The sequence below is a fragment of the Phoxinus phoxinus genome (assembly GCF_949152265.1).
Source record: "Phoxinus phoxinus genome assembly, chromosome: 20".
NCBI lineage: Eukaryota > Metazoa > Chordata > Actinopteri > Cypriniformes > Leuciscidae > Phoxinus > Phoxinus phoxinus.
In genome coordinates this window covers 28,369,246-28,382,121 of record NC_136895.1, presented here as the reverse complement: position 1 = coordinate 28,382,121, position 12,876 = coordinate 28,369,246, and the positions used below count along the sequence as shown (strand labels likewise).

The following is a 12,876-nucleotide window of genomic DNA, read 5'->3' as shown; positions in this document are numbered from 1 at the left end:
ACAGAGAGGGGAATCTTACAAAACATGCATAAAAGTCACGTCAACTAATTGTATTCTTCAAGACTAGTCCTAACTTTTTCAAGTCAATTACATAAAAAGGTAGATTGGTCTAATTTGAACTGGAAAAGTAAGACCGACTCTCTCTTATCTAACTCCTAGTTGGTCAAACTTTTTTGCAAAGTTTATGCAACTGGCCCCATGACAATTATATAAAGCGTCTATTGTTGTAGATTTTGCTATATAGTTTAGATTATAATAGTTGTTTTATAGAGTTGTTGTCACTCACAGGCTGTTGCGGGTTCCAGGACGGCATGTTGTGCTGTGATTCGAACCAGCCTGATTTAGAGGAAGGCATGTCAGGTGACGCTGAAGGGTTCGAGTCCGAGGCTCGGTTCTGAGCGCCTTCGTACTCAGCGGGCGGAGGACCGGCCAGCGCAGGCTTCGGCTCTCCTGATGACAGTGGGAGAAAGAAGGACATGATAATTAATAAAAAATAAAAAAAATCATAATTCACAATTCATCACAGTGAGTCCGGTTCTATATACTGTAAAACTTCAATAATGTTAATAATATTTGTTTCAATCACTGAATGAAGCCTGCTATATTTGGGACAAGAGTCACGACCTTGCACAAAACTCTTGATCAGCACTCAACATTTGTTTATTGTTGTTCGTTTAAACCGTTATGTGCAGCGAGCGTGAGGGCGGGAGAGGGAGAGAGAGAGTGCCTGCGGGCGAGCGAGAGTGAGGTCTGCGGTCTTGGCCATTTGTTGATTTACCTGTTTTTGTGTAGTAGTTGTTGAATATGTTTAAACTTAAATAAACTACGTATACAAGTAGTTATGTCTCTTTGTATAAATTTTTCCTGTTATTGACATAATGCGCAACCAGATGTTCGAATACTTTGAATATATGCGTTTTTTTTAGAGGGAATATTCGAACATCATTTTTGAGCAATTTTGACAGCCCTAGTCTTCAGTGATCCTTCAGAAATCATTATAATATGCTGATGTGCTGCTGAAGAAACATGATTATTATCAATGTTTGTTCAAAAATAACAGCATTTATTTGAAATAGTAATCTTTTGCATGCTTTTAAATGTCTTTACTGTTACTTTTGATTGATTTTAATGCGTCCTCGCAGAGTAAAGTATTAATTTCTTCAGAAAAAAACTGTGTTATAAGCGAGCGCATCTGTGTGTGATGACGTGAAGCATGCGTTTACCAGGCTGAGCGCTCATGGGCGCTTGGCTCTTGACTTCAGGGTCCACAGGAGTCAGCTGACCCACCGCAGCCGCGGCTGCCGCCACCGCCACCGTCTGCTGCTGCTTGAGATTGCTCACGAACTCCTCGTGCTGGGTCTTCAGCGCCTGGATCTGCTGCTGGAAGGCCACCTGGATGGGCTGCACCACCTGAGCGTACTCCGTGATGAGCGACGCCTGAGGAGACCACGAGAGAAACACATCCTCAACACGCCATCAGCCGGAACAGGGTAATTATATAGCGGACTAAAACTTGATTCAAAATATCAATTGAGATTTAAACTATTAAAAATGAAAGAAAAACTAAAAAACTTTACCTAAAAACAAAAAAAGGATGAAAGCTGATTCAAAATATCAATAAAACTATAGACATGCTTAAACTATTAAAACTTGCTCAAATTAAAATAAAAACAGAAAATATTAACAAAAAACTATATAGACACTTACAAAACAAAATTTAAAAATGACAAAAATACTGAAACTAACTAAAACTATAATAAATATAGGGAATATAAAAAATAACAACAGATTAAAAAAATCAAAAACATAGACATATTTTAAAATACAATATTAAAAATGACAAAAACAGAAATGAGAAAATATCAATAAAAACCATATAAACCAAAAAAAAAAAAAAAAAATTAAGAAAAAAAACATACCAAAATAACTAAAGACGAAAGTAAAATGAAAATAGAAAAATAAAACCCGCTTGAAATTATCAAAGCGACCTCTATCAGTCTCTGAATTATGTCAGTGTGTGTGTGTGTGTTGGGTAGGTTTAGGGATAGGGGCTGTGTGTGTGTGTGTGTGTGTGTGTGTGTGTGTGTGTGTGTGTGTGTGTGTGTGTGTTGGGTAGGTTTAAGGATAGGGGGGGTGTGTGTGTGTGTGTGTGTGTGTGTGTGTGTTGGGTAGGTTTAGGGGTAGGGGCAGTGTGTGTGTGTTGGGTAGGTTTAGGGATAGGGGCAGTGTGTGTGTGTGTGTGATGTTTAGGGATGGGGCTGTGTGTGTGCGTGTGTGCGTGGTGTGTGTGTGTGTGTGTGTGTGTGTGTGTGTTGGGTAGGTTTAGGGATAGGGGCTGTGTGTGTGCGTGTGTGCGTGGTGTGTGTGTGTGTGTGTGTGTGTGTTGGGTAGGTTTAGGGGCTGTGTGTGTGTGTGTGTGTGTGTGTGTGTGTGTGTGTGTGTGTGTGTGTGTGTGTGTGTGTGTGTGTGTTGGGTAGGTTTAAGGATAGGGGGGGTGTGTGTGTGTGTGTGTGTGTGTGTGTGTGTTGGGTAGGTTTAGGGGTAGGGGCAGTGTGTGTGTGTTGGGTAGGTTTAGGGATAGGGGCAGTGTGTGTGTGTGTGTGATGTTTAGGGATGGGGCTGTGTGTGTGCGTGTGTGCGTGGTGTGTGTGTGTGTGTGTGTGTGTGTGTGTGTTGGGTAGGTTTAGGGATAGGGGCTGTGTGTGTGCGTGTGTGCGTGGTGTGTGTGTGTGTGTGTGTGTGTGTTGGGTAGGTTTAGGGGCTGTGTGTGTGTGTGTGTGTGTGTGTGTGTGTGTGTGTGTGTGTGTGTGTGTGTGTGTGTGTTGGGTAGGTTTAGGGATAGGGGCAGTGTGTGTGTGTGTGTGTGTGTGTGTGTGTGTGTGTGTGTGTGTTGGGTAGGTTTAGGGATAGGGGCAGTGTGTGTGTGTGTGTGTGTGATGTTTAGGGATGGGGCTGTGTGTGTGCGTGGTGTGTGTGTGTGTGTGTTGGGTAGGTTTAGGGATAGGGGCAGTGTGTGTGTGTGTGTGTGTGTGTGTGTTGGGTAGGTTTAGGGATAGGGGCAGTGTGTGTGTGTGTGTGTGTGTGTGTGTTGGGTAGGTTTAGGGATAGGGGCTGTGTGTGTGTGTGTGTGTGTGTGTTGGGTAGGTTTAGGGATAGGGGCAGTGTGTGTGTGTGTGTGTGTGTGTGTGTTGGGTAGGTTTAGGGATAGGGGCTGTGTGTGTGTGTGTGTGTGTGTGTTGGGTAGGTTTAGGGATAGGGGCAGTGTGTGTGTGTGTGTGTGTGTGTGTGTGTGTGTGTGTGTGTGTGTGTGTGTGTGTGTGTTGGGTAGGTTTAGGGATAGGGGCAGTGTGTGTGTGTGTGTGTGTTGGGTAGGTTTAGGGATAGGGGCAGTGTGTGTGTGTGTGTGTGTGTGTGTGTGTGTGTGTGTGTGTGTGTGTGTGTGTGTGATGTTTAGGGATGGGGCTGTGTGTGTGCGTGTGTGCGTGGTGTGTGTGTGTGTGTACCTGATACTGTCCGAGGCCCAAAGCAGGACTCTGGAGCTGCTGAATGGTGACGTCATCAAAGTAGCCGTTCTTCTCCCAGAGCTGCAGCAGCTAAAAGCAGAAGCTTTTCGTCAGGAGTCTCACACACACCATCACATCCAAGTCAATGCACAACTGACACTCACACACAATAAACGCATCACATGACTTTCCGCTGATATCTGAGGACAAACACTGAGGCGCTCGTACCCGTGTGATCTTCTGCTGCTTGTCTTCCTCCACAGCCAGGAAACTGGTGCAGTAAATGGGAACCACGACCTTCTGTAGAGCCGCCAAAAGATCCTTCTGATTCTTCCTCTGACTGTGGAGAAATCAAAGAGTTTTCACCAGAACACACACTTGGACTTGGCAAGTACATTTTTATGCTTTCCTAATGCGAAAACTTAGCCTGACGTCGTCATACTCAGATTCTAGTCTGATACTGCTCCACTGGGTTATGATTATGGGGCGTGTTTTAACCGAACCAGGAAAGAAAATGCCTCTGCACTCAATTGAACGTTCGCAAAGACCCGCCCCCCTTAGTTACTGTCGCTATGCCCGACAAGCTACGCCGCTCTCACACACACAATGTTCTCACGCAGTGAGAAATACATCGCGGAGCAGAGAGGACACTGACAACACGCTGACAGACACAGACCAGCTTTTGATATTGATGACCAGCTTACTTTTCGGTTACTTTTGATATTAAACAAAGTCTCACCTTTCAAATTTGGTAATTTTTTAACATGAATGAACATCAGAAGGAATGTTGTTTTAACCGCGGAAAGGCGTCAGTACACTCCGCTTCTCAAGCTCAAATGCTCCCATGTTAATCTACTAACTCCCCTGACTGCTTTGTCCGACAAAATGGCGGATGGCGAAGTATGATTGGTTAGATCACCTGTCAATCAAGCTCCGTGCTAAGGGTCAATTGGATAGACCTACAACAACCAATCAGAGCAAATTCAACCCAAGTGCTCTTTGCTGAGGTGGATGATTACGACACTGTTGATCATCGTATAAAGCCCGTCCTGACAATTTGGTTGGTCCGAACAGCTCTGGTTCGAGCATAGATGCTCCACAACCGATCAAGTCCAGACCGAACTTCCCGACCTCAAATGTTGTGGGCACGGCTAAGTTCGGCTGGCATCCAGGCTAGCGAAAACTGAATATAACAACACTTTTTTTATAAGAAATCACGTGTCGTAGAACATGACAGCGTTTATTGCGTTTCGTCCGTCGCTCTGAAACGCAACTCGTTTATGATTGAGGATATTATGCGCCAGTTTCCCAGGAAGTGATGATTCTGTTCTCTTGAACACATGGGATGGAATGTTTTATGATAAAAAAGGATGCAGATATATGAACATTTTAGCCGATAAAGATAATTGTTTATATTTGAAAGCCAAAACGCGATATATTAGCCGATAAATCTAAATCCAATATTTTATAGTTTTTAAGAGCCTGATTACAAAAACAAAAGTCTCACCATTAAAATCCATGAACCAAGCACACAATAATAGTGATGTTCTCATTATAATTTTTAGGGCTGACTTCTAATAGTCGAGGATTCGACGATTCGATTCGGAGAGGTCTGATTCGACTATGAACCTCATAGTCGAATACATGGGCGTCAGTTTGGTTTGAAATGTGCTGGGGACAGAGACGCATTCGCATTTTCAGAAGGGCTGGGTACAATTTTATTTATTTTTTCGCTTTCGCGCAGGTCATGTTTTGAAAGACGATGTCCTGTAGCTTACTAATGTAAATAAATAAAAATGTATTCAAAAATCTGCTTCACATTTTCAGCAGGGCTGCGGAGCGGCTGTGGGTTGACTCCACACGGTTCTCATGTGCGTTAAAAAGCTTTACGTGGTTTAATGTAGCCTACCTAAACAACGATCACCAAATTTCCCTCTCATATTGCTCCTCATAACCACTGAAAATGGTAAAAAAAATCGAACCCGGAGTCCAATTATTATGGACGTTATCTGATATTAAGCGCTTCTGCTTCACATTTTCAGCAGGGCTGCGGAGCGGCTGTGAGTTGACTCCACGCGGTTCTCATGTGCGTTAAAAAGCTTTACGTGGTTTAATGTAGCCTACCTAAACAACGATCACCAAATTTCTCTCTCATATTGCTCCTCATGTTTATGAAATGTTATGATATATGTGTGATATGTGTTTTTTAGCTCTTTTGTTTGAAATGGAAAAAATCTAGCTGCTATCTAAAAAAAAAAAAAAAGGTTCGACTATCAGTCGACTATGGCAAAATCTAACGAATCAGATTCGACTATGAAAATCCTTAGTCGAAAACAGCCCTAATAATTTTATGTAGCCGATATGACAGACTTAAATAGCCTATATTTTAATTTTTTGAAGTGATTCCAATCATATTTCAAGCAATTCATAACCATCATGTTGAACTGGTGCGCATCTGAAGCGTCTCAGCTGAAGGAAATAATACATTATTTATCGGATTTAATAAATTGACCAAATTTTCTTATCGGGCCGATAATGATAACATTCAAAATGAACATATCGGCCGAAAAAAACAAGAGACATAAACAACATTAAAAGTAGGGCTAGGCGAAAAAATAGATTTTTTTTAAATAATGATTTTTAAAATGTGGTCGATTCAAAATCGATTCTCAAAGGCCAAAAATCTATTTTTCCCATATTTATTTATACCTATCACCCAAAAGCCAGTATTAGTTTTCCTACAGTGTTCATAGGCTTGCAGCCTCCATGTTACAGCGAATGCTGTGAGATTTTATGTTAGTTTTCTCTTAAACATAAAATAATCTGATCCTGATTGGTCAAGACATGCGACTGTTCTGACTCGTCTAATTTTCAGCATCAATTTTTCATCTTGCATCAAAATCCTGTCTATTCATTGTATGCATTTGAAGCTGGGTTTTAATGTACCCAAGAGTACCTAAAATAAGAGTTTTGTGGAGTTTAAAATAAAAAGAGTTTTATTCTCCATTTCTTTTTATTAATTAATCACTCGAAAACTTAAGTTCACCATTTAAAAATAAATAAATATAGTATTTGTATTAAATCTATATTCATTGAGTCGAATCGGGAATCGAAATCGAATTTAGAATCGAAATCGATTTGAATTGGAACATCTGAATCGATACCCAGCCCTAGTACCGATATGGTGGCCGATATACCGAGCATCCCTAATGATAACATTACGATTTTGCACACAAGTTAACTTTGCAACTTTAGGATGAAAACACAGATATTGATCCTATTCAAATGCATTATAATGTGACGTAACTCACCAGTGATGCAGGACGTCGTTGGTGAGATAGATGAGGTGCAGGCGGAGCTCGAAGTGCGCCTCGTCCGCAGTGATGCGGTTTCGGAGATGCGACGACATCAGTTCGCAGTGCTGCGGGGTCTTAGCGTTACCAAACATCCAGTTCTTTCCAGCCTGAGAGAGAAACAACCCACGAATAACTCATCTGACAGACAGATCAGTGGCGAGCGAGGCCAAAGTCCCTTTAAGACAAGTCATTTCAATCGGCGGCCATCTTTGAAACTCAAGTGCAGCTTCTATCTCTTTGAATGGGGAAAATATCAAATTCTCCAAAACTGTTCGGCAAGCTTATGATTAAATCTCATCAGGCACGTGCAGAGGGGGGGGGGGGGCTTTGGGTGCTCGAGCCCCTGCCCTTTTTCAAAATTAATCAAAAGTGCCCTTCTCAAACAAATATCATTGATAATATTGTGGTCAATAAAACAAAATGCATTTGCTTATAATTTACATGACAATGTGTACAAGACTAAAGTAGCCTAAATTCACGTTTATTTTTACGTTTCTGTCAGTCTGAGAGTCGTTGCTATAACGCGTTGCTATGGGTTGCGTCACTTGCGTCAAGTTGTGCGTGTCGTGCTCGGTCTTGACTGACGGTCTCCTTTTTCAAGGCTCTAAAACTCCGGAGTAGTGTGTGGGCGGCAGGCATAACCGTAGCAAAAGTTATGCGTTTTAAAATAAAAATGTACTAGTCAGTGTACACGTAGGTATCCCACACAGTCTGCTTGGGAACCGATGCTCTCGAGGGTCTTTCAGTGAGTATGGCTCGACGGCAGAAAAAAAAAAAGTTTTTTTTTTTTTTTTATAATAAAAGGTTGCGTGTCGATTCAATGAAAAAATCCACATAACACATATTTTAAAATATTACTTAATTCGCTGAAGCCTGTATGTCATGCATAATACACCGACCAATCGTCATCTGGCACAAGATGTTCAAATATCATTGGACGGTCATTTATAAATAAATCATTTGAAAATTACATGGACAGACGAATTTACATTGAAGTGATCTGAATCTCCGTCGTTGACCTAATGGATGTTAATTGGCTACAAACAGCACCAAAAGTAGCATTAATGGTAAGTATAGTATTCAAGTCACTTGTATTTAGTCTATATTGATACACCGTTTACCATTATGAAACTATCATAGTTTGTTAAATGAAGCCCAGGCCTACTGCAGGCCTATTATGTGAAGTGTAGGCTGCCTGACAACAACATGCGAAATGGTGACTTTATTATTTTAACATTTTTGCACACACACATTACTTCTTTTTTTTTTTTAAAGAAGTCCCTTATGCCCTTTAAGCCTGCATTTATTTGATCAAAAATACAGAAAAAAACCCTACAATTTAAAATAATGGTTTTCTATTTTAATATAGGCTACTTTAAAAATATAATTTATTTCTGTGATGCAAAGCACACACACACACACACACACACACACACATATATATATATATATATATATATATATATATATATGCGCGCCCCGTTTTATATTTGAGCCCCTGCCCCTGAGGAACTCTCTGCACGTCCCTGAATCTCATATCTGAAATCACCAATGAAATCTGACAACAATTGTCTCATAAGTTTTGTTTCTAAACGCTCGAATCATGACAGAAAAGGGAATTTTTCAGGCTGGATCAAGCTAATGCGCTGTGGAAGTGCGAGTCTGACTGTTTCTATAGCAACCGGAGCTTCTAACGGCAGCTTCAGTGATGCGATGACTTTATCAATCTGTGATTGGCTCTTATTGAGAAGGCGGGACTTATTCCGCTATATTGAGCGTTGCACTTTTCCCCATTCAAAACAATACACTGCAAAAAATGTAATACAATAAATTAAAAAATGCAATAGTATTTTTGTCTTGTTTCCAGTCCAAATATCTCAAAATTATTAAATCAAGATGCATTTACTATTATATTATGATATTAGATATTATGTCCTGTTTTACGGGGGAAAATGAAAAAAAAAAAAAACAGAAACAAGATTTTTCTTGCCTCATTGGCAGATAATTTAGCTTTTTTTAAGCAAAAACGCACTTGATTTTTATTTATTCTCCCCAGAAAATATAATATCTTATGTCATTTTACTACTTTAGTAAATGGATCTTGATTTAAGAAACGTTTGATATTTGGACTGGATACGAAGTCAGAAAAGCATTTTTTGCAGTGTACGAGTGTGAGTCTATAGTCTTTGGCGAGGCGTGAGGTTTCGGGCATGTACCGAGATGGCGTCTTTCGTGCAGGTGTCTATGATGGGCTGAAGGAGGTTGTCCAACTCGTTCATGTCCAGCTGCGTCTCCACCACCAGCTTCTGCGTCTGCTGCTCCATCGCCAGAGAGATGGCGGCCGTCACCTGCTCCTAGAAGCCCAAACACACACTCAGGGGCCGTTTACACAACACCGTTTTCAATTATAAACAGAAAACCTTTTATGCGTTTTGGGGACAACAGCGTTTTGGGGGCCTGAAAACGCAAACTTTTTGAAAACTGGTTTCAACGTGCACGTTTTTGAAAACGGTACCGCTATCGTCTCCGTGTAAACTACAAGAACGCAAATCTGTGAAAACGATGCATTATTTGTCATTGTTTTTGAACACACCCGCTTATTTATAAGTTACCTTAAGGCTAACATTTTCATACTAAAAGCTAAAAATGTTTCAGGGGCCCTTTAAAGGGATCCCCCGGTATGAAGACATGTATTTTTAAAATAACGTAAATTATGTCTCATTTAAATATGTAGTAGAAAACCCATGAAAATGTATGTTATTTAAAAAAATCGACATAGTTTTTGGACTATGGGGGGCGCCGTTTGTTATGAACACAGTACATTCTGTGTAGATGACGTCAAATAGTTGCACTCGGTGAGTTATGCCGCTTATTTCTATAGTCTTTGGCTTTTTACTGCAACACAACTCAGAATACACAACTCAGAAAATAAAATACTGATACGATACCACATTGTGTGGCTTTTGGTTGTCATTTTCAGTCAAAAGGCAACAAGAGAAGCAAAGAAAGAGTGCTTTCCTAGCAATAATAGAATGAGAAAAGCATGAAGATACCTGTGGATGAATTTTTTTTTGATTTTCTCTTTGTCTTCTGTTGTTTGATTAGTGTTACTATAGAGACGGCCGCAGGAATATTAGGCTGCTGTCACTTTAAGAGTTGCTCAATATAGTTACACACGCCTACAGCACTAACAGCAGTGCTTGAAAGGTTTAAAATCACATTAAAATCACCTTTTCTTCTGTGCACATTACCGTCTACAGCCGCGAGAGGGCGCTCTAGATAGCGGAGTTGTTCAGAAGCGACACCGAGGAAGAACTCAATGTGTTCAGTGTTGTAGAATGAGATCGGGAGCTTGGTGAACTTGCTTACCGGTAACTTGTTGGACTCGCTGGCTAATGTTAGTTTAGCCTATTCATCCTCCCAGGTATATGTTCTTTATGCTATTGTGTCGCTGAATAACTGTTAATGTGTTACGCTAACACACCGGACACTATTCAGCCTGTTGTTCTGTGTGCTAGTGTGTAGCTGAATAACTTGCCTTTCCAGATTAAATGTCTGTTCTTGGTTTTGGATTTTGTAAAATAAATTTAGAAATAAATGCGACTTATAGTCCAGTGCGACTTATATATGTTTTTTTTCTCTTCATGGCAAATTTTTTGACTGATGCGACTTATACTCCAGGGCGACTTATAGTCTGGAAAATACAGTACCTGTCTGAGGCTGAGCAGGTGTTGCTCCTGTTGCTGCAGGTTCCACTGGCTCTGCTGGACGAGCTCCTCCACAGACGGTGTCGTTGGCGGGATCGGCGGCGGCACGAGCATCGTCATCGACGCAGGAACATCGGACACCTCTTTGCCCGGAGGATTACAGAGCACTGCGAATCACAAGAACACACAGACGCAAAAAAACATGACTCCTACTGTACGCCGTGACAAACCTATCGCCTGCCAGCGCGTCCAAACACTGGGAAGCGCTGCTAAAAGAAGAGCAACTCTCTTCTGAATGGGCGTTTCCAGAACAAAAAGCCATTCAGATCAGAGAAACATGCAGAAAATCACTCATGCTGGCTCTGTTTTTTCCATGTCTGGAGATAGTCGCATGAAAAACTCGCGACAAACAGGAAGGTGAAACCATTTTAAGCCAAGGAAAGCGTGGGGATACTAAATCGACTCCAAAGAAACCAAAAGAAGAAACCAAGAGAGAACCCAAAGAAAAAATAGCTTGCGGCTTTCTTAAAAAGCCATGTTTGATTTAAGATTTTTACTGAATATTAAACAAAAATTATCATGATTCATGTATAAAGCAAAAAAACAGTGCTGGAAAGTTACGTGCATACACTTTGATAAAACGATCAAATCCCTATATATGAGAAACAGTGACATCAATGCTTGGCAAACGCCGCCAAAAGTGTTTCGCAGCGGTTTTAACTCATTATACAGGTTGAAGTATGGCTTAGAAAACATAAGCCATAACATAATTTAACAAATTAAATGTATAAAATAAAACATTTCAAGCACTGATGATGCAGAAGAACTCCATGAATACCAGGCAAAATGAAACATTTCTGATCATCGGTCTAATAAATACCTTCCATATTATATTCATCATCATGACTGGAAGAATCTATAAAGGAGAGAAGCACACCTTAAAGACGAATATAAATATATATATATAAACACAATACAGCTGTTAAACAGGCAAAACTAGCTGTACATTTCCATCACAAATGCCCAAATGTTGGTGGCAGGGTTACTGTCGTTAAATTTAATCGAAATATAAGCATTAGACAAAAGTAAAATGACAATTCCATTTCAAAATATGGGTGATGGTGGTATATTAATACTACTAAAATAACACTGGTTAGTAAACATAAATGTGATGCGTACGCTGCTGCTGTTCGATGGCCAGTTTGTATTTGTAGTAGCCGAAATATTCGCCTCCGAACAGAAACGAGAACTTGGGGTTGTCCTTCTGCTTCTCCATGGTCATCTTCTCAAACTCTGGTCCATTTCGGGCCACAAACTGGGCCAGTTTGTCAATGACATTTCGCAGCTCTTGATCTAATGGGAAAAAAAATCAGAGAAAAATTATAAGATACAATAGGCTATACAAAATAATGATTAAAAAAAAGTAAATATATATATATATATATTACTTTTTAAATATTTAAATTCATATAACGAGTTATTTCAATAATTATTTTAAAATTAAAAACATTTGATCCCTTTCAAATAATGTAAGACATTTTCACTCTTTTTTATCATATCTTTTTCTGACAAGAGCAACGGCTAATACCAAGCGTCCACGGTTTTACTGTAGTAAATATGGTGTTTTACTGTAGTAAATCAAATGTGGTGTTTTTCTGTAGTAAATGTGGTGTTTTTCTGTAGTAAATGTGGTGTTTTACTGTAATAAATGTGGTGTTTTACTGTAGTAAATATGTTTTACTGTAGTAAATATGGTATTTCCACTCGAATCGTTGGTCTACTGTAAAATATTTATGTACAAAACTACTCAATGAAAACACGATTTAGGTACTTAATTTGTCATCCTACCCCCATAAGTCAGTCAATATAAACTAACCAGGGGGTAAATGTTAGTTTGATGTGTCAAGTGTGTGTTTATTAGTGTCGTTTTGATGATGATAATAATATCAGTTTATTCGCGCTCGCGCCGCAGTTCTCTCACTCACGCGCGCGAGCGCACTGTTACCTTCTGGTGGCGTGGAAATATCCATCTTTCTCACGATTACACGCTAGTATAAGACCAGGAATTCATTTATACCTTATGACGCTGAGACGCGAAACAAAAATAAATCGTTTTTAAACCGGTGCGACCATTATATCGGCATGAGTTTGTTGTGCTTCAGCTCAAGATGAGGCCACGGGAAACCGAATCCTGAGCACTTCCTCCGGCGCATGCGCGTTGGTGACGTTCAGAATAGCCGTGACGTCACAGCGTCGCCTGCCGTCGGGAGGCCGTTACTTACAACGACGAGTTTTTAACGTTTTGATGCT

General features: G+C 40.3%; 1 protein-coding gene across 6 annotated transcripts in view; it reads right to left on the bottom strand.

The window, feature by feature from the left end:
* cherp (calcium homeostasis endoplasmic reticulum protein) overlaps positions 1 to 12,876 on the bottom strand; it is a 23,618-nt gene extending 10,742 nt beyond the window's left edge. Inside the window, exons 1-10 of one of the 6 annotated variants that reach the window (XM_079592730.1) lie at positions 12,572 to 12,876; positions 11,746 to 11,919; positions 11,447 to 11,482; positions 10,570 to 10,733; positions 9,076 to 9,213; positions 6,815 to 6,966; positions 3,732 to 3,843; positions 3,504 to 3,593; positions 1,224 to 1,437; positions 287 to 450 (exon numbers count right to left, since the gene is read on the bottom strand). In XM_079592730.1, coding sequence (XP_079448856.1) covers positions 287 to 450; positions 1,224 to 1,437; positions 3,504 to 3,593; positions 3,732 to 3,843; positions 6,815 to 6,966; positions 9,076 to 9,213; positions 10,570 to 10,733; positions 11,447 to 11,482; positions 11,746 to 11,919; positions 12,572 to 12,596 — 1,269 coding nt within the window. In that variant the 5' untranslated portion in view covers positions 12,597 to 12,876. The remainder of the gene's footprint in view (positions 1 to 286; positions 451 to 1,223; positions 1,438 to 3,503; positions 3,594 to 3,731; positions 3,844 to 6,814; positions 6,967 to 9,075; positions 9,214 to 10,569; positions 10,734 to 11,446; positions 11,483 to 11,745; positions 11,920 to 12,571) is intronic. The other 5 variants (XM_079592731.1, XM_079592733.1, XM_079592734.1 and 2 more) reach the window with 5 other exon arrangements.